This window comes from Sminthopsis crassicaudata, chromosome 2 (assembly GCF_048593235.1).
Source record: "Sminthopsis crassicaudata isolate SCR6 chromosome 2, ASM4859323v1, whole genome shotgun sequence".
In the NCBI taxonomy this organism is placed as follows: Eukaryota; Metazoa; Chordata; class Mammalia; order Dasyuromorphia; family Dasyuridae; genus Sminthopsis; species Sminthopsis crassicaudata.
In genome coordinates this window covers 362,035,137-362,055,747 of record NC_133618.1, presented here as the reverse complement: position 1 = coordinate 362,055,747, position 20,611 = coordinate 362,035,137, and the positions used below count along the sequence as shown (strand labels likewise).

Sequence of the window (20,611 nt, the reverse complement as noted above, 5' to 3'; positions counted from 1 at the left end):
TATGCTAGTTAGCTATATAATAAACTGAATTTCTTTGGCATAGAACTGTTAAATAGAGAGAACCTCTTGTAAAAATAATCAACTTTTTAAAAATTCATTTTTCTTTCTGTCATTTAATGTATGTTATGGTGGATAATGAAATGGGTCAGAGAAAAGCCAAACCATCTTTCTTTGTGAAATAAATAGAAGAGAATAGCTTTAAATAATGCTAATAATGGTATATTATGTGCTTTATTTTATATATATATATTTTTTTTTTTTTTGAGGCAATTTGGATCATGTGACTTGCCTAGTATCACACAGCTGGTGTCTAAGGCTGGATTTGAACTCAGGCATTCCTGACTCCAGGCCTGGTGCTCTATCTACTGCACCATCTAGCTGCCCCTATTATATTATGTGCTTTAAAAATGATTGATACAGATTAAAGATTTCATGTAGACCTCAGAAAAAATAGCAAGGAGAAAATGACATGTTCTTGTGCTAACTTGTCTTTCCAAACTTGAAACAGGTTGTTGGTTTGTGTAGATTTTACTGTGAAATACTGTTCCCTTTATTTTCAGCCCCATTCTACTTCAGAATGCTAAAATAGGAAAAGACCATCTTGTGTATTTTTAGGTGATGGATCATCAGAAAATTGTTATGGCCTGTGTAACTCATTCTGAAAAACCTTCCTTGGTAGAGGAGAAATTATAGTTAGTGTCTTTTTACCTTTTTTTTTTTTTTTTTTTTTTTTTTTTTAACTAATGTAATCCCTATGATTTTGGAAACTTGCGTTCTGTTTACTGAGGGTTTAATGACTCATTCCTATGGCTTTCTGTAGAGCTAATGATTGCCTTTTAAAATATATCCAAATTATATGAATGTTATTCCGAATTATATGGAGTTATTTTATTAATTATCTTTTAAGTGTTGATCTTCTCTTTCATGTATATAATTTAGCATCACTTTCCTTTTTAAAAATATCATTAGTATGAAAGAATGTTATGAAATTTCTTTCTCTTTAAACTACTATACTTATATTAGTAATTGTCCTAAAATAGCTTATTTGCATATTTTTATAATTTAATGAATATACTTGGAATTTGTTTTGACAGGATTTAAAACAAAAATTGAAATGCATCTTAAGTAAACTTCCTTGCTAATGTACTGTCATAGGATGATGATCTTAAAACTTAGGGAGCCAGGATTGAAAATATATGATGATGTTTATGTAGCTAACATGTTCTACAATTGAGTGATTCAAATTATAAGAATGATAGCAGTTTGGAGAGAAGAAAACTTTCATTTAAGGCTAAATACTCTTCCTTTAGATATTTGAATTAATCTTTGAATGATGAATGAAAGTTAGATGGGCAATAGAGAGTGAGGACATGCAAGGTAGAAACAAAAAGCACCTCAAGGCCTTTGGAAATGACTGTTTCTTAGCATCTTAATTTTGCCACCTCAGAATATTGAGTTTAAAATAAGAAATGCCATTTTTGGTCAGTACCTCAGACCATTCAACACAATGTACTGTTTCTGCTAGTGGCACCAGATGGTGATATATGGTGATTAATTTTTACCTCAGAAATTAAACTTTATCTCAGAAACATAACATTTATTCCCTTTCTGTCTTCCTATTTAGTTGCATTTTCTTTTGAGAATTTTCTCAAAAAATTTTTTGAATACTATTTTCTTTTCTTCCTCTAGAATTAAATTTTAAACAGAATAGAAATTCAGTAAAGGTATTGATTACTATTTGATTAATAAACACATGAGGACAGAGTGAGCATACTCTGATTGTAGTTAAATCATTTTGGTTTGCCACCAGCTTCGGAGCCTTGTACAAATGTATAACTTTTTTGGGAAATAAGATTACTTTTTTTTTTTTTTTTTGCTATGGAGAAAATAATACTGATACTTTTATTACATTATATACTGATTTTTTTTTATTAAAAGAAATGTTAAATTGATTTTTGCATAGAACTTTCCTTAAGAAGAACTATCTCTTAAGATTTAAACAATATTTATTGAAAATTGGTTTAATTTTTAATTATAATAGCATGTGAATAATACAGTAAAATTTCCAGTATTATAGAAAAACTAAGAAAAGTTCATTTATATACTTCAGATAATGATGAATTGTGGTTATATCAAGAGATAATAATCCTGATGTGATGTGAAATTTTGTATTTACCTTTCAGTGCTTTATTTTAGAAGACATTTTGCTGGCTGGAGCTTATCTAAATGTGGTGAAGGGTCTTGAAACCTTACTGTATAAAAATATTGTTAAAAGATCTGTGGAAATTAAGTCTATAGAAAAGAGAAAAAAATGGAGGGGATAAAAAGGGGAACATTATGACAATTTAAAGTGATCTCATATTTGTTACAGGAGCCACCTGTTAGTGGCTACTGCGGATCTAATTCTGACCAGCAGAATAGATCTCTTCATGTGAAAGGATGCTAATGATACAAGGAGACTGAGAGACAGTTGCTTCTCTGACCTCTCACCTCTTCCCTTTTGCCTCCAATTTATTTCACTCCAATTCACAAGTAACATCTGTGTCAGTAAAAGCTGATATGCATTTCCTTCAGGTGTGTTATGATTCACAACTGTGGGGGCTTTCCAGATAATCAACCTGCCCCTTCACACTTAGGCATGTTCCTTAACAATATTGATCAGGGACAAAATTTATTTCCCTAGGATACTAGTGGGCAGAGCTAGTCTAAGTAGTTGAAATTAGGGAGAGACCAATTTTGGTTCAATATAAAGCAGTTTTTAGCATCTGTTCAAGAATTAAATGGGTTATTTTAGAAGTTAAGTTACTCTATCGCTGGTAGTATTTAAATCTAGAATGGAGAACCATTTATGATAATATTATATAGTCACTCTATGGATCTCAACTCATTTGTGATGACTAAGTTCACCATGAAGCAGTGAAACTAGCTCTGGTCCATTAAGTGGTTAGAATGTCGTTCCTTCCCCCTCCCCCCCATTATATTTGAGCTTCAAGTTCAGATCATGAAAACAAAATGTTTAGTATGGAAAGAATATTCAGCAAAGATACAACACTGATTCATTTGTTTCAGCCTTTCCTCTACCTTGTTGTTCAGGTCAGTCCTTCTGGAGACCAACTCCTACTTTCTCACTGGTTGAATTTTGTACTTGGAAAATTGTTAACTGCCTGAACTTTAATCCCTAGAGTCAATTAAATCTCCATATTGGAAGTACCTTTTAAGGAAAAACTAATTTAATCTACATGACAGATAGGGGTCCTAACTTTGAACCAACCCTTGGTAGCATTGTCCCAAAGGTCTTCTAGAGCACCTTCTATCACCTTAGTGGCTTTTAGGCTATTCCTGCTTTGAACCTCATTAGAGAGGGGGAAAGTGTTTTTTCCCCAAAAGGAAAAGTCCAGTAAGCTTCCTGGACTTCCTCTTTAGAATATAAAAAACAGAGGGTCATGTTTTTGTGTTCTATTATGTTCACAATCATGGATTCTTCCTGTACAGTGTGTTCCTCAAAATTTGAATGAGTGACCTCTACCCTGGATTTCTTTGGGGTCATTAACTATTTGTCCTTTTTATCCTTCATGAGGAATTCATCTGATTTAGGCCTTGTGTCACTGCTGAAAATCATTGCCTTTAGGACACTTCCAGTAGTTCCAGTGAGTAATAATGAATTTAATAGTTAAGTCAAAAATATTTAAACTCTTTATATATGCCATAATGTTAAGAATTAGAGATAAAAAAGAAAAATATCTTCCCTCAAAGAACTTAATATTCACATTGTTAAGGGGTCCTGAAGTTGTCCTTTTGAATTGCCATATTTCCCACAAACTCTGGACCCAGAAGACACAAGAAGCCCTGAACATGCCAAGGACAACCAGTATTCCACCCCCAATTTGTTACTTCATGCAAATTTGACCCCTGTATATCCTTGGAAATAATTTGCATAGAGAATAATGTAGGTTAAGCAGTAATACATCTTCAGTAGTTAAGAGATAGTAAAAAGAAGGCCAAGAACAGACCCCTGAGAATGATGCACATTAAGGAGTTGAGTAGTGGTTAAGTATGCAAGAAAGGAGAGAAAAGACAGAAAAGTTAAAAGAGGCAGAGAAGGTTGGTTGCTTGGTGGTTCTTCATTCTTGAAGGGACCAAAATGACATCACTGTTAAGAGTTGAGTTACAACATGTGTGTCTATGGCTCATTAGACCAATAAGGTCTCAGAATGCTTCTGCCATAAGTTGAACATAAATAATTCCTATTTGAGGTAGCTTCTTTAACTTTGCTCATCTCACTGATTATGATGGCATGGTGTTTTCCTGCAAGTAACAATTTCATTGTTATGAGTCTATCATTCCCTCCTTTTGGAATGCATATAAACTTGTTAACTAGATTAATTTTAATTGCAAACCTAGCACAGCTTTGTGGTGCTTCCTTTGATTGCTGCCACTCCAGAAAAATGTGTATCCAGCTCCTACTTCAGTAAGCTGACCTTAGTTTACCAGCCTTGTTTCATTCAGGGCTGCTATTTGGATGCCATACCTGTTGAATTCTCTCTCAACAAAAGCTGTTCATCTTTCAGGTCTACTGGATTGTGTCAATACACAATGCACAATCTATATGTGCACACATTCCATGTATCGATGGTGAGTGGAATCAACTTTGCAGAAGTTTTTGTACATTTTTTCGTGCTTCAACTGCAGGGTGGAATTCCTGCCTGCCGCAGTAATCAGGCCGGGGGTTGTATAAGTAGACAATTTTTAGGGCACCTTTTATACTTCCTCATACCTAGAGGTGAGCTATGTGATCCTTAAAAGGCTGCTCAGACAACCGGGGGCTGTCAAATCTTGCAGCTGCTTCTGGTGAGAAGACATTTCTGTGGCCTGGGCTGCCTGTGTGCAGGAACTACAGCTCCCATTGGATCCACACCTGCTGTTTCATCACTAGTCCATTACCACAGGGGTTTTAGATGGGTAGAAATGGTAAAATGGTATGGTAATATCCTTTGATTTGTGCATAAATTGGAGTTAAGTGAGGCAGAGTTGCAAAAAGTCGTCAGCCTCATCCTTTCTTCCACAGTTTTCACTGTCCAGTGCCAGGGCAGAATCAAGATGACTGGTTTTGATTCGAGATTCAGTGGATGACCTTAGTGTCTTCAATCAAGCTCTAAGCATACCACAATACCTGCTTCACCTGCCTTCATGGCCATTGGAACAAATTGTTCTCATCTGCCCATTCCACCAAGGGAAATCTTCACATGCTTGGGGTAGACACCCCCCCAACTTACTATAGGGTTTGAGACCCTTTGGTTACCCTCAACTTGGTTTAGCTTGTCTGCTGAAATGGTTTATTAGGGTGAGAGTTAGATGAATCAGGATACCAAAGGTGGAAAGCAGCCCTCACCCCAGAGCTACTAGTCTTCTCTGAACACACCATATACCTCAGAGAGGTATAAGGATAACCCAAGAATGTGTGATGGCTCTAAAGTGAAGAAAAGGACTAAGAAATCCAGTAGATGATAGTGAGCTGGTGTTAGAGAATACACAAAAAATTTTAAAGACCAGCAGATCTGGCCAATTAGATCATTGATGAACTTTAAGTGATCCTTTTGTTTTTTTGTTAACTGAAGTGGGATAGTGATAGTCTGGACCTTGAGAGCACCTTGACTAGAAAGTTATAGAGATGATGAAATTAGTTCTACGTGAATCGACTTGGAATAATGGAGCCTTTATTAATTTAAAGCAGTAAGAATAGAGAAAAGGTAGCTATCATGGAGGTAAATTGATAAGACTTGCTTTTACTTCCCTCCTCTATCTTTTAGTATTTTTTTTTCTCCAGTTATACTTATGTTTTCCATTTACTGGTTTTTTTTTTTTGTTGTTGTTGTTTTGTTTTGTTGAGGCAATTGGAGTTAAGTGACTTGCCCAGGGTCATAGAGCTAGGAAGTGTTAAGTGTTTAAGGCCAGGTTTGAACTCAGGTCCTTCTGACTTCAAGGCTGGTGCTCTATATCCACTGTATCACCTAGCTGCTTTTCTTTAAAACAAAACTACTGACTATTCATAATTACTGTATTGATGATTTTGCTTAATTGCTTTTCTTTGTTACAAGGGAGAGTTTTAATTAATTCCAGGGGGATGGCAAAGGGAAGTGTCATATCTAGAAATGATAGTGATGTAAAAACAGAGAGAGAAATGAAATAATAGCTGGATGGTAGAAAAGTTAAAGTAACAAAAAGATTCTAGAACATATTTATAGGAAGAATAAAAGGATCTAGGAGAGAAACACATACACAAGAAAAGAAAGTGAGAAAGGAAAAGGAGGTGAATGATGCAATAGAAAGAACCCTGAATTTTGGAGTTAAGAATTATTGTTGTTGTTTGTTCAGTCATTCTGTTGTGTCCAACTCTTTGTTCTTCCCCTGGATCATAGCATTACTAGATCTTTCCACTAAAGAAAGATCTCCCAAAGTCTTTCCAAGGTCATTTTTGTTGCTTCCATGATACTTTCCATTCCCTCCCTTGCCATTGTCTTCTCTTTTTGCCTTCATTCCTTTCCAACAGTAGGATTTTTTTCTAATTAGTCCTTCTCATTATGTGGTCAAATTCTTGAAGCTTTGCCTTATTTGATCTTGTTGCCATCAAAAGGACTCTCAAAATCTTCTCCAGCATCATAGCTCTATACTGTTAATTCTGTAGCACTCAACTTTCTTTGTAGTCCAGCTTCACAGCCATGCATTGCTACTAGAAATACCATAGCTTTTAATATAAGGATTTTTTGTCAGGAACATGGTGTCTGCTTTTTAACATGCTATTTTACATGGTTCACAGCTTTCTTTGTAAAGCAAATGTCTTTTAGTTTTATCATCATCTGCTGTGATTTTTAAACCCAAGATTATAAAATTTTGTACAACCTCCACCTTTTTTTTTCTCTATTTGCCAGGAAGCAAATGGGACCAGTTGCCATGATCTTAGTTTATGTTAAGCATCAAGGCAGCTTTTACACTGTCACCTTTTCTGCCATCAGAATGGTATCATCTGCATATCTGAAATTGTTCTGTTTCTCCCAGCAACATTAATTCCTGCTTTTGTTTAATCTAACCTAGCATTTTTGAAAAATATATATTCTGCATGTAAACTAGATAAAATAAAGTGATGATATACAATTTTGTACTTCTTTTCCAACTCCATGTTCAGTTCTAACTCTTAATTGTAGATGAGCATTTACTGAAGTCACCAATAATTGAGTAGATACTTACAATGTGCCAGGCAAACTATATACAAGATAAATTGGAAATAATTTACAGAAGGAAGGCATTGTCTTTGAAGAGGATTAGAAAAGACTTCTTGGTAGAAGTCTTGGGATTTGAACAAACCAGGGAGTCAGGAGATAAAGATGGAGGACAAGAGTTTCTATAGTCTATAGACAGACTATAGATAGTAAAATTAAATGGAGGCAGAAGATGAACATTTTGTGTGAGAAACAGGAAGAACGCCAGCAACTGGACCGTAAGAATGTGTGGAGAGAAGTAAATTGTAAGAATAAGAAGGATCCAGGTTATGAAGTATTTTATATTTGATTCTAGTGATAAAGAAAAACTAGAATTTATTGATGGGGGTGAGGATGGGCAAGCAGAGGAAAAGTGACATTATCAGATCTGTGGTTTAGGACAATCAATAAGTTTAGTAGAAATACTTGTGAGTTAGAAATTAGCCTTTTGGGTTAGGCTAAGGATGGAAGGATGATTTCATAAATAGAATCTGAGATGAAACTCCAAGAGCTGTCTCTCTAGAGCCCTTGAAACTAAGTGACCTCCTTAGATCACTTGGGGATGGTATGTCAGAAGAGAGACTTGGATCTAGTTGTGAAGATTATACTCTATCCCCATGCCATGTTGTCTCCCAGCTGTTGTTATTTTATTTTAAGGATTGGAGAGCAAGTACACTAAATAGACTGCTGGAAGATGCAGGACTAATAGAAAGAACCATTTTGTCCCCAAAGTTTATAAAGGAATTTTGAACTCTGATGTACTGAAATAATTTTGTAAAGTCTTACAATGGGTTTTTGTTGTTGTTGTTGTTGTTCAGTAGTGATGTGAATCCTAAATTCTGCTCTGTGGGATTTCTAGTAGTGTTGTTCAAAAATGGAGTCTGATTAAGCAGTCTTTTATATATGAAATCTCATTCTGGGTTGTTTTTGTGTCCCTGAAAATACTATGCATTTTCTACTGTTGGATTCAAGGTGAATAGAAATTAGGGGGCCCAAGGAAGGCCCATTTATGCCTTGTCCTAGGTTGTCTTCTGGTTCTTGATGTTGTTATGGAACTTCTGTATTGGGCTTAGAGAAACCTCTTTCCACTTTATATTGAAGTTCAGTTATCACCTTTCTTACCTGGTAGCTTGACATCACTGGGTTCCAGGAGAGAATATGAAAAAACAAAATATTCAATGTTCACATTCCAAATTTGGAGATTTTTTTCTCAGAACTTTTGTGTTAAACCATGGCCTTGAGACCTCTTAGTGTTCTTATCTATGGAAAGTTGGTCCTTGCAGTCCATGGACTCTTTGTATGTTGATAGGATTTTACAGGGAGGCAGAGAGAATAGGAAATAAGGTGCAAACTGGGTCATCTTCAGGATAAAATGGACCTAAATTCTTGAAAACAGCTTGAACTTGGACAGAGCATTAACTATGTTTGTTAAATCCTTTACTTTGCCTCACCACTCTTCACATTTCACCTTGAATATTGGTGTATCTCACAGTGTCTTTTGTAGGGAACCAGTCATTGGATTTCATCTTTGTCCATCTCTCCAAACAGACCAACATTCTAGAGACAAACTCTTCTATGCTAGTATTGGCCTTTACCCAATCCAGGCTTGAAGTTCTGAAAGCTATGATTTCCCAGAACAATTATTTATTAGAATGTATGGTCTTTGAGGGCAGAAACTGATTTCTACTTTTCTTTGTATCCCCAAATTTAGTACAGCAACTGGCACATACCATACACTTAAATGCTTGTTATTTACTGATACTGTTTTCCCTGAATTCAACCTGAAATTTTTCCTGTTACTCTATTTCACTGTATAAATAACATATTTTATTATTTTAAAATATAAAATTATCTTTTTCCAGTGATATCTTTCACATTTAAAAAAAATTAGCCAATGATTTAAACATTGTCATTTAATTCTAGTAAAAATAACCAAATATGTTTTATATATAACATTTTTTGTACACATACATATGTATGTTTAAATAAAGTTGCAGAAATCAATATATCTTGGCTCTCATTTCATTTGTTATCTTTGAGGAAAAAATTAATTCAATTATCTTAGATCAAAGTATGGTATTTCTCTCTCCTCATCCCTGTTTCTATTTTAAAACCATTTCGTTCTACAAATTAGAATTTACAAAGGTAAGTTTTAACAATTCCTTCAGAATCCCATCTTTGGTTAATAAAATAAGTTCATAGGAAGTCAACATTTAAAAAAAAAGTCATTCTTCAACTTCAAAGCAAATTCCAATTTATAGTAATATTGGCTACAAATATACTTTTGATATCACAGATGTTTGTGCAAGTCAATTCTCATTTCCTGCAGATAGATCTATTGAATATTTTTTCTTAGCAACTTCTCACAAATATCATAATGATGATTTCCTGGGTAACTAATTAGGTGGTATTGGCAGAGAAAGCCTGAAATACTGATAGGGTTATAATATTCCCTGACGCAATCAGGGAAGAATATTGATAGGGATCAGCTCAGCCTTACAGTCCCATTCCCTGTGGAAGTCTTGGGTAACCCTACCTTATTATATCCCATCAGAAAGCCAAGTTATGATGTCAGAGACCATCTTTGTTGAATTCTTATTGGCATTAGTCTTGCCGTATGATCTGCTGTCTTTCTTCTCATTCCCTCCCCCCTGACTCATAGTGTTTTTCTCCTTATCCCATTCTTCTCTCATGTCCTAAGATGGCTTTCTCCTTGTTATAGCTAAATCTTTTAGGGTGCTAAATCCCTTTTAAGTTTAGCCTGCCAGTCTGTGGCTTACTCTGACCTCCTGGTATATTCCCTTTCTACTAGTTAATTGTGAGTTCCATTAGGGAACTTGTCTTTCCCTTGTTAATTGTTAAAAACCACTTTTTTTTTTTTGCTAACTATATGCTCCCCCAAATATATTTTGTGTTTAATACTCTTGGTGTCTCTTTTTCCTCTTCATTTTATCCATAACCTCTTCTCATACTTTTTGGCAAGGAGAAAATCCTTGTGAAATTGTCACATGTGCCTGGTACCTTGTATTTTGAAGTAGGATATTACATTAACTCCATCATTTGATTCTGAATCTTATCAGGATGAAGCATTCTTAGCCCTGTTTGACTTCAGGCATCAATCACAAATGATGACAACACAAGTCATACTGATCCCACCCCATTACAGACTTCAGAATAGGTGGGGAGCATTTTTGTAGAAAGGATTACAATCAGGAAATCAAGTTGTAAGGATATGACCTTAAGGAAACTCAAAAATCATTCTTTAAAACTCCTTCTTAAATCCTTCTTACTGGCAAAAAGATGAAAAAAAAAATAAAATTCCAAAGTGGGCCAAAGTGTACTTACAACAAGTAATCTAACAAGGTGTTAACTCAGTGGAATCGAGATAATGATTTTCTAGTTGACATGTACTTAGTACTTAGTATAGTTCTACAAGTTGAAACCTATGATGATGTACTTGTGTTGACACCTATGATGATGTACTTGAGTGTGTAAGAGCTAAGAGATCTGTGAGGGAAGACAGACTCCAGGAAAGACAGAGAAGATAGAGGACTGGAGACAGGAGCTCAGTCTCGAAAATAAAGACCCTCGTGATGCCTGTCCTGTCTCCTTCACTTCTCCACTACAATCAAGGCCCATCTGAAGGTCCCCCAGAAAGCTACCCTGGCCCCAGGTGAAGCAGATAATAAGACTGTAAAGCAGATAATAAAGACTTTGGACTTTATTCCTGACTATTCTTTGTGGTTATTATTCTGCTGAGATCAAGTCTGGTCCGAAGGCCCTCCGGAAAGCTAGCTCGGACATTATAACCACTATATTAGAATTTAGTAAATATTTTGTTGCATAAATGTTTTGAAGCCCCTCTTCCAAAAACAAAACAAAACACACACAAAAAACCAAAAACAAAAAACCTCCTCCTTAACCAGAGGCAAACAAGCCTCCACCTACACTTTCTGAGAAGTTTTGTGGCATTTCTCTAATAGGTTTATTAATTCAATGGTCTTTTCATCCACACTTGAATCCAAACTCAAAATAAATTATATTACTTATAATCTTAAGAAATTTTCTCTCAAATAACCAAGTCCCACATCAGAAGCTTCAGCTCTAAAAAAAGAGTTTGCAAATCATTATGCATGCATAATGGCCTATACTATCTCATGACTGATAAAGAGTCAAGCATTCTCATGCCATGCTTTCTCTTCACATATTCTTCATGGGGAACAGAAAAAAGAAGAAAATAATTATAGAAAGAACCATCAGGTTAAAATATTGCTGTAGGTATTTGATTGGATTAATTGGATATGCTCAAAAAAGTAGGATAATCTGCTGCAGACAGATGGAAACCATGGTAGAAGTAATGCATTTTGAAATAACTTTTCAGAGAACTTGCAGTTAACCAAAAATGAAAATATTTAACAAATTTCTCTAAGAAGTTCCTTGCATTTCAAGCAGTAGAGCTCTTGATATAGCATCTTAATCCAAGAAGATGTTCAACATTACACAAATGATTTTGCTCTCAGATATACCACCAGACTTGAGATGTGAGGCTGTCCCTTTAAATAATGGGAGCAATTTAAGAGTGAGGAAATTTCACTTAAATAGTACTTAAATTTTCATTTAAATTTCACTTAAATTTTAACAAGAGGATTTAAACTTCAGAACATAATTAAATAATTTTGGGCAAAACTTCACAAAACTTATAGCTCATGTTCAGCAGAGCTGACAGAATTTTAAAATATAACTCACCCTGTTTTTACAATAGTACAGTGTATAATTAAGAAGTCAACATAATATCTTAATTGTATTTCATCTAATTAGAGAAGATATGAACGTGATAATGAGCTTCCTGGACCTCCCCAAGCTGTGTGGAGGCAGTCTCCTATTAAGAGAGGGGTGGGGAAAACTGCTCAGATCTCCCAGGTAGGGAGAACTGGGGGGAAAAAACTACTCTCTTCTACCTAGGCAGAGTTCTGTGGGGAGGATTTTAGGACCCTGTGGGTCGGGGACACAGGGAGTCCTAATCTAGAGAGAAATGGATACTGACACCAAGATCTTATAGGAGTGGGGAGCCTACCTTCATCAGAGAGGCTGACATGGAATTCTGTCTTACAAGCTCAGGTTAAGGCTCGGCCAGTACCAATTTCACCAGCCTCTTTAAGGGAGAGAAGCTAATGTAGGAGAGCGTGTCACCCTTTTTAGGCTGGTAGTCTGGAGGCTCTTGAAAACTCAACTTTTAAGAAAATACCAATAAACAGAAAGCAGACTGTCAAAGAGACTCAGAAAGGACAGAGAGGGACACAACACAGAAAGTGTGCATAAATAGCCAGATTTTATCATTCCTGTTTGCAGATACCCCTAGAAAATAAAAATCTACACTCAAGTTGCCTCACCCACTCACCCAGCTTCCTTGGAGAGAAGTAGGGTAAGCATTTATAGACAGTGTCCTGGAAATAGGACATAACTTATTTCTGGGCATCCTCCTACTTCAGGTCCATCCCTGGCCACCCAGTGAGCAAAATGATAACGAGTATACTCTTGAGATATTGGTGGGTTCTCGGTTACACTATGCCTTAGCTGAAGAGGAGGACAAAAAGAGAAAGAATATGTTAGGGTGTGCATTTTCTTTGTCCTACTGTGAGAGATGTCTTACAGGTTTCTAACAAGGGAACCCCTTGCATTTTGATGAGAAGGCTGTGGGTTTTGAAGACCAAATGATGATGAGGGTCACCATGAGGCATGGGGGAAAGGGAAGATGAGAAGAAAGACACTAGCAGGCAGAAGGCCATAGTGGGCTAACTCCAAGAGGGATTCATAAAAAGTTGGCACAGGCCATGGGTAGATTTTTATAGGGGAAATTTAACTGGGGTAGCTTCCTATTGGGTACAGTAAGGTGGGATTGCTTCACAGGGGATGGGACTGTAAGGCTAAGCTGATCCCCATCAGTGCCTTCCCTACTTGCCTCAGAGAGTATTATGATCTTATCAGTACTTAAGGCTTTTCTATACCAACCCCACTTTACCCAGGACCTCATCAATATGATATTAAAATGGAAGAACTCAAGGTGGACAGTTTTAATTTCTGCAATCCTGCAGGGAGTACAAATAGAAATAATTTTCTAGTTGTAAGAACAGGTACATACCAACTAATTGGCCTCGTCCACATTTAGATTTGTTTCCTATTGTGTGTCTTCAGAGATTACTGAATGAAATCTATGAATTTTGTTTGTTTTACTTTTTCTTTCCCCTATGGTCCTTCCTTCAGATTGCACAAAAGTTAATATTATGGAAAACCAGAGAGAAAGAGGTATGTCTCATTCTCTTGTGTGGTGGTAGACATATATGACACTATTATTTTTATCTGAAGTTTTATAGAAAAGTCAAGAGTAAATCTTTCTAAAAAGATGAACAAAACTTTGGTTAGTGAGTTGTATATTTGTTTATGTATACATATATATAGAAAAAGTTCATGTTAAATTTGAACACAAAATATATTAGGATTTTCATTTAGTTTATCCTCCTTATATTACTACTGGCCATTTAAGAGTTTTAATGAACTAAGATGTTTATTTATAGAGAATTATAACTGTTCATAAAAAGGTTTTTTCCCACTTGTATTAGAGGTCCCTTTCATCACACACCAGATTTAAAATTTTTTGCTTAGAGGAGCATCTAATTAGAAAATAGCTTATTTTTTACTATCCACATCCAGAGAAACAACTGGTAGGAATCTGAATGCAGATTTAAGCATATTGTTTTCTCTCTGTGTATATATGTGAATGTGTATGTATATATATGTGTGTGTGTGTGTGTGTGTGTGTGTGTGTGTGTGTTCCTTTTGCAAACTGTAATTGTTTTGCAATTGTTTTTTCTTTTATAACATAAGTGATATGGAAATATGTTTTATATGATTGTACATATATGACTTTTATCAAATTGCTTACTATTTTGGAGAGAGGATTGAAGAGGAGGCAGAAAATTTGTATCTCAAAATTTTATAAAAATTGAATATTAAAAATTGTTTTTACATGCAGTTGTAAAAAATAAAATGGCAAAAACCAGAAAATACCTTATTTTTGTCATCACAATTTAAGTTGACTTATTCTATTTTGTTGAAAATTGTTGTGAATGAAATAGTTAATCTCATAATGGTTTCTTTTTGTAGGCTACAGAAAGTGAGATAGGAGATGTGGATTTGACAGGTCTCCCCGAAGCACCTGTTGATTCTGAGGATGAAGAAGAGGAAGATGAAGATATTGATCGAACAGCTGATCCATTACTAGGAAGAGACCTTGTTCGAGAATGTCTTGAAAAGGAACCTGCAGATAAAACAGATGATGACATTGGTAGGATAAATAATATGCTAATTAGTACTTAAAATTTAGCTTGAAAAAAGTCATCTTAAAGTTTTAAGATTGTTTAGAACTCTTTTCTTTCTTTAATGTTTTTAAGTAGTCATTAAGTTTTTAACGTAGTACTGTCTAAAGTAGTGTCTAAAGTAGTACTGTTTAAAGTAGTGTCTAATTTCCCCCCCTTATACATTATATTGTATATTGATTACACAAAGATGAACAATCTTACTTTCTAAGAAGTATCATAATATGCCATAGTTACACTAAGGAAAATTATCTCATTTAAATGTCTAAATATATTACGTAAATATCATCATATTGATATGAATCAGTTAAAAATTATCACAGTTTGGGTCTTAAAGCCAGACACATATTGCAGACCTTTGTATTAGAAGATAGGTTGCAACTAATAGTGATTGTGATGTGTGTATTCTTTAGTGCTTCACAGAAGGCTTTTTTATAGTATACATTGTTAAATTGTAGCAAAACCCTTAAAACTTAACTAGACTTAGACCATATTTATTATCCAAGAAAAACTTGAAGAAATACTTATAGTTAACATTTATATAGCACTTTTAAGGTTTGCAAAGCACATTACATATTTTTCCCCCCACTTGAGTCTCACAACTTTTTCTTTAGTACAATGCCTGTATTGTGGATATTATTATAACTTTCATTTTACAGATGAAGAAAAAAGCTTGAAGTGAAAAGAATTGTTAATGCTCACATGGCTAGCATATGTTAAGGCTAATATTTCAACGTCGGGATTTTTTCCCCATCCATATTTAAATATTTCTGACTCCAGGTCCAAAACTCACTTCAACATTTGCTTCTCTGAAGGAAGTTTAAAAAATGACTTTGTGTTATTTAGCCATAGAACAGACTGAAGTATAGTCAGTTCTCATTTATCTCAAGTAAATTGGCATAGAGTTGATTGGAGCAGATAGTGTATCACATGTTACATGTGTGGTTTCTTACTCAGTTTAGGTCATTTTTACAAAAATATAATCCTTTAGTCTAGTGGTTCCCAATCTGTTGACCTCCCTTTTAGGCACTTAAATTGTTAGAAAGAGTTTTTTCATTAAATGACTCGGGATCATAAATACTTTTCTGTAGACTGAATAATCTATCTCCCACATTTAGTTAATACTATTTTCAAATGTACATATGTATGTGAGTATATGCACATAAACATATCTATGTCTTTTCCCACCATTACTTATTACTGTTTTTAGATATACATGTATTGTGTGTATACACATATATACACTTCTGTGTCTGCTGTTGCGATTACTAAAATAGACATTTAAAAATGTTATCAAATTCATAGCAATTTTTGTTTTAATCAACAGTTTTTTCTTAGTCAACAGTTAGTATTAGTACTTCTAGTATCATATAAATCCATCAGCTTTTTTTTATTAATGTTTAGACCAGATCTTCAAACTTGATAAGGCATTAAGAGCTAGCATAGATAAGTTCTAAAAGCAGAGAGAAGTATGAATCAGTAATCTTAGAGAGACGCTAACTTTTCCTTGGGAGGGAAGTGCTTTGTATCAGATTCAGAGGCAGAATGCAATCTCTAGTAGATAAAGGAAGAGTTCAGCCGACTCCCAGGTTTGGACAGCTCCAGAGTTCAGATGGTGTCATTATTTTGCTTTTTAAGGGTTGTGAATTCACAGAACATCTTATATACCTCATATCTAAGTACTGAATAATTTTTTAGTGTGAAATAGAAAGGAATTTTTTGATCATATCACTTAAAAATACTTATTCTCTTAGATTCCCCTTTTAGCACAAAAAATGAGTTGACCAAGAATTTTAAGCTAGTCTTTAATGTGCAATTAACTATTTTTAAGTTGTATACCCTTATTGTTGTCATATTAATATGTCATTTTTCCATATAGAACAATTACTGGAAATTATGCATCAGCTCCCTGCCTTTGCAAATATGACTATGTCTGTAAGAAGAGAACTTTGCTCAGTTATGATCTTTGAAGTGGTAGACCAGGCTGGAGCTATCATTCTTGCAGATGGTCAAGAAGTAAGTTGTAATAAATAAATGTTTGTTATATCTTAATGAAATGACTTAAAAGATAACTTTAGCTGAAACCTATCCAGAAAGTTTTGAAAATTTTTACAAAGTTGAAATATATTAGTATTTGTAATTATTTTTGTTTTATAGTTTTAAATTTTTGTACATTTTGAAAATATCAGTTGGGTTTTGAGCATTTTAGTTGCTATACCGAAGAGGTTTTTCATCTTTTCTATTGAATTTTGTTTTAGTTCTGTCTTTGGGCCCCAAGGTTACTGTTTTAGTCTTAACCTGAATAGGATCATTATTAAAGCATGATTCTATGGAAAAAGAATTATATTTGGAATTAGGGACCTTAGTTTCAAATGGACTTGTTAGTTGAGCTTAGACAAATTAATTTCTTTGGACCTCAGTTTCCATATCTATGAAGAGATCGAAGTGGATGATGCATAAAGTTCCTTCTAACTGCAGCCTACTTGGCTACTACCATTACTTGGACTGTGATAGAGAGGATAGCTTGGATAGGGGCAAGACTATGGTAAGAAAACTATAGCTAAAAACTATCTCAACTTTATCCTTTTTAATATTTTTTGGTGAGATTTCCAACCAAACTGTATACTATATGTTGTATATTTTGCACAGGTTACTCTCCCTTCTTAAGTTCCTTCAAGACTTCATTCAAGTGCTACTTCTTTTGTGAAAATTCTTTCTGATCTCTCCCCTATTATTGTGCATAATATACCCCCTGGCCCACCTCAAATTTTGTTTTATATATTTTATATTTGTTTTTCTTTGTCCATGTTGTCTTTTTTTGCATGTGTGAGGCAGTTGGAGTTAAGCAACTTGCTTAGGGTTGCATACAGCTAGTTAAGTTTCTGAGGGTGAATTTGAACTCTTGTCTTCTTGACTCCTAGACCTGTCTACTGTGCTATGTGCACATTATCTTTCTTTCAGTAGAATATAAACTCCTTGAAGATAGAGACTTGAAATCTGGTGCCTAGATCATAATAGATATTTAATGAATATTTAAGTTTTTGATTGAAGGCATTGATGGATCACATGAAGTTGAGATGAATAGATAATAGGTTGAATTACAAAATTATTATGCAGAAAGTTCCTGACAGTCTGGAATGATAGGCCAAACCTAGCATATATAATTAAAAGCCATATAATTAATATGGCTAAATGAATAGAAGTACATTGATGGTTTTTTAAAAAATCAATTTCTATGAGTAATTCTTGTCCTGTTATTCTTATTGTGATCATCTCTTTTAATTAATCTTCTTGAATAAGTTTGACTTACCCAGTCCTCTGAATAGTAGTCACTTCATATTTATTGCCATTAATTTTGAGAAGTAGTTTGGTGTAGTGGCTAGAGAGTTGACTTTGAAGCTTTGAAGTCCCATATCTGACACATACTGACTAGTGGCAAGTTATTTAAATGTTTTAGTAAATTCTTTTAAGAGAACTTAAGGTTATAGAGAAGGTGCCAGCATATGTAAATAGAGGGAATTTCCATAACTGGAAGTTCATTCTACAAATGAAATCATAGATTAGGCCCTATTTTTATCCTGCAGAATCAACTAAACAATAACAAGCATTTCCATATGACAGTCTCATTAGAAAGATGAATGCAAAGTCCAGAGTCCTTGCTCTCAAGGAACTTATATTTTTGTGGCTATTCAGTGTGTTCACAAATTGATTTTTGGAGGGAAAATTAGCTAGGAGAATTATAAAAGGCTTTTGAAAGATGCATCACTTGAACTAGGTCTTGAAAGGAGGTAAATGTCATATCTTCAGAGGGGAAGAAAATAAATACTCTAAGTTTGGAATTTAGCCTATAATAACAATATAATAACAATAACAAGAAGAAAGGAGGTGGAACATCATATCTGGGGAACATCATGCAAGCAAGTTTGTTCAGAACAAAGAGTTTATTAATAAGCTTGGAAAGATAGATTTGAACTGGTTTGTGAAAACCCTTGAGCCTCACAACAACTCTTTGAGGTTGATGCTATTGATGTTATCTTTTTCTTTTGGTGGTGCTATTGATGGTCAGACTTAAAGTGATTTGCTTAAGGGTCACAGAGGTAGTAAGTGGAGGAAAAAGATTTTGAATACAAATTTTACCTAAATCATGCACACATAGGTCAAATACAGCCCACTTGTGACATATTTATTCAGAATCTTCTATTTAGGAAATAGCCAACCCAGTCTAGATTGTGTATTGATCTGAGTAGCCCGTAAATATCACTGTCTGCACTTTGATAATTAAAAATTAAGAAAATATGCTTTTGCCCTTTGCAAGAATGCTGATAAATTGTGAAACTCATCACCACTCCTCTTCCCATCCTTTTTTGAATGACTTCATGATAAATAGATACAGCTGAACATATATCTTTGTAACTAGCTATATTCACCCATCACTTTGGCTATTTCTTTTTATATTTGTTCCTTTCTCACTATGGGAAAAGTTTTGTCTGACCAGATTGACACAAGCACATAGAACTAGAAGTAAAATCTAGACCTCTGTGTCTAATGCAGCTTTCATTAGACTATTTTAAAGTTAGTCCTAAAGGAAAAGGCTGAGTTTCCTGAAGAGCAAACTCTTAATTGAAAACAGTTATTCAAGTGGAAATAGTTTCTAAGTGTTAGAATTATTCCTACTATGGATAAGCAAAAAATATTTGAATGAAGTCACTAAGTTAAGATCCTCAGACTTCACTCTTACATGAGTGGTTTTGTCTTTTAGATAAATACTCTACAAATATCACTAAAACGTAAGTTTTTTCTTGCAGAAACTTTTGGGGGTGGGAAAGCAAACATGTATTTTATATTATTATTTATCACCTGAAATTCAACATAAAGACTACTTTTTCCTACAAGTCTTTTTGAAAAAAACTATCATTCTTGGGTAATTATTTGAAAGTAGTATTTTTCATTTATTGGTGGAAGGGAGTGGAGTAGACAAAGAAGTATCTGCATAAGGAAGAATATGTTGGTAAAGTAATATCATTATTATATGTTATTTAAAAGTATTTTTTTTTTGTTTTTCTTCTATAGCTTGACTCATGGTATGTCATTTTAAACGGAACTGTAGAAATCAGTTATCCAGATGGAAAAAGTGAAAGTCTGTGTATGGGGAACAGCTTTGGAATTATTCCTACTCTGGATAAGCAGTACATGAATGGAGTTGTCAGAACTAAAGTAGATGACTGTCAGGTAAGCATATCTAAATATACATGGGTTGGGATTATTGTGATTAGAAGTAATTGGACAGTTTCTTGTTCCCCAAATTGCTAAAAGCAAAACAAACAAAAAGCAAACTTTATTTGAGAAATTATGAAGAAGCTGTCACTTGTGAAAGGAAAACTAAAGTATACAAAGATTGATTTGGAATGTTTCTATTGATGTGTTTAGTTGGATTATCCTGTTTCCAAATAAGGAAATAAGAATTTATTACTTAACTGGCTTGATTTGGAACTGCTCCCAACCTGTATTTATCAGGCATTAGATGGTTTTTGGATGACTTTCTAAATTCATTGGACTTTTTATATTGGGATTGTTAGTTGCATTTGAACTTTAGGTTTTTTTTTTTTTTTTTTTAATTGTCATACTTGGTAGATGGTGATATGTTTATATACAAAGAGTTTATTAAATGTCCCCATGTTATTCTTGGATAGTTTGTATGTATAGCCCAGGAGGACTATTGGAGAATCTTGAATCATGTAGAAAAAAATACCCATAAAGTTGAAGAAGAAGGAGAAATTGTTATGGTGCAAGAACATAGAGAGCTGGATCGTAGTGGAACTCGAAAAGGGCATATTGTTATCAAGGTAGGTTTTTTGGTGTTTTGTTTTATATCAAAAGATTTAAGAGTCATGAATAATGCCTAGTTTAATTCTCATATATGAAAGATGAAGAAACCTAATTGATAGGGCTGATGCCTTTAATAGATATGGTCAGATAAGAAAAATG

General features: G+C 34.3%; 1 protein-coding gene across 13 annotated transcripts in view; it reads left to right on the top strand.

Moving 5' to 3' along the window:
* The window catches only part of RAPGEF6 (Rap guanine nucleotide exchange factor 6), a 235,132-nt gene that overhangs the window by 125,727 nt on the left and 88,794 nt on the right, over window positions 1-20,611 (top strand). For all 13 annotated transcript variants that reach the window (XM_074290952.1, XM_074290954.1, XM_074290947.1 and 10 more), the window contains 4 exons: window positions 14,415-14,595; window positions 16,506-16,642; window positions 19,697-19,855; window positions 20,317-20,469. In XM_074290952.1, the coding sequence (XP_074147053.1) occupies window positions 14,415-14,595; window positions 16,506-16,642; window positions 19,697-19,855; window positions 20,317-20,469 (630 nt within the window). The remainder of the gene's footprint in view (window positions 1-14,414; window positions 14,596-16,505; window positions 16,643-19,696; window positions 19,856-20,316; window positions 20,470-20,611) is intronic.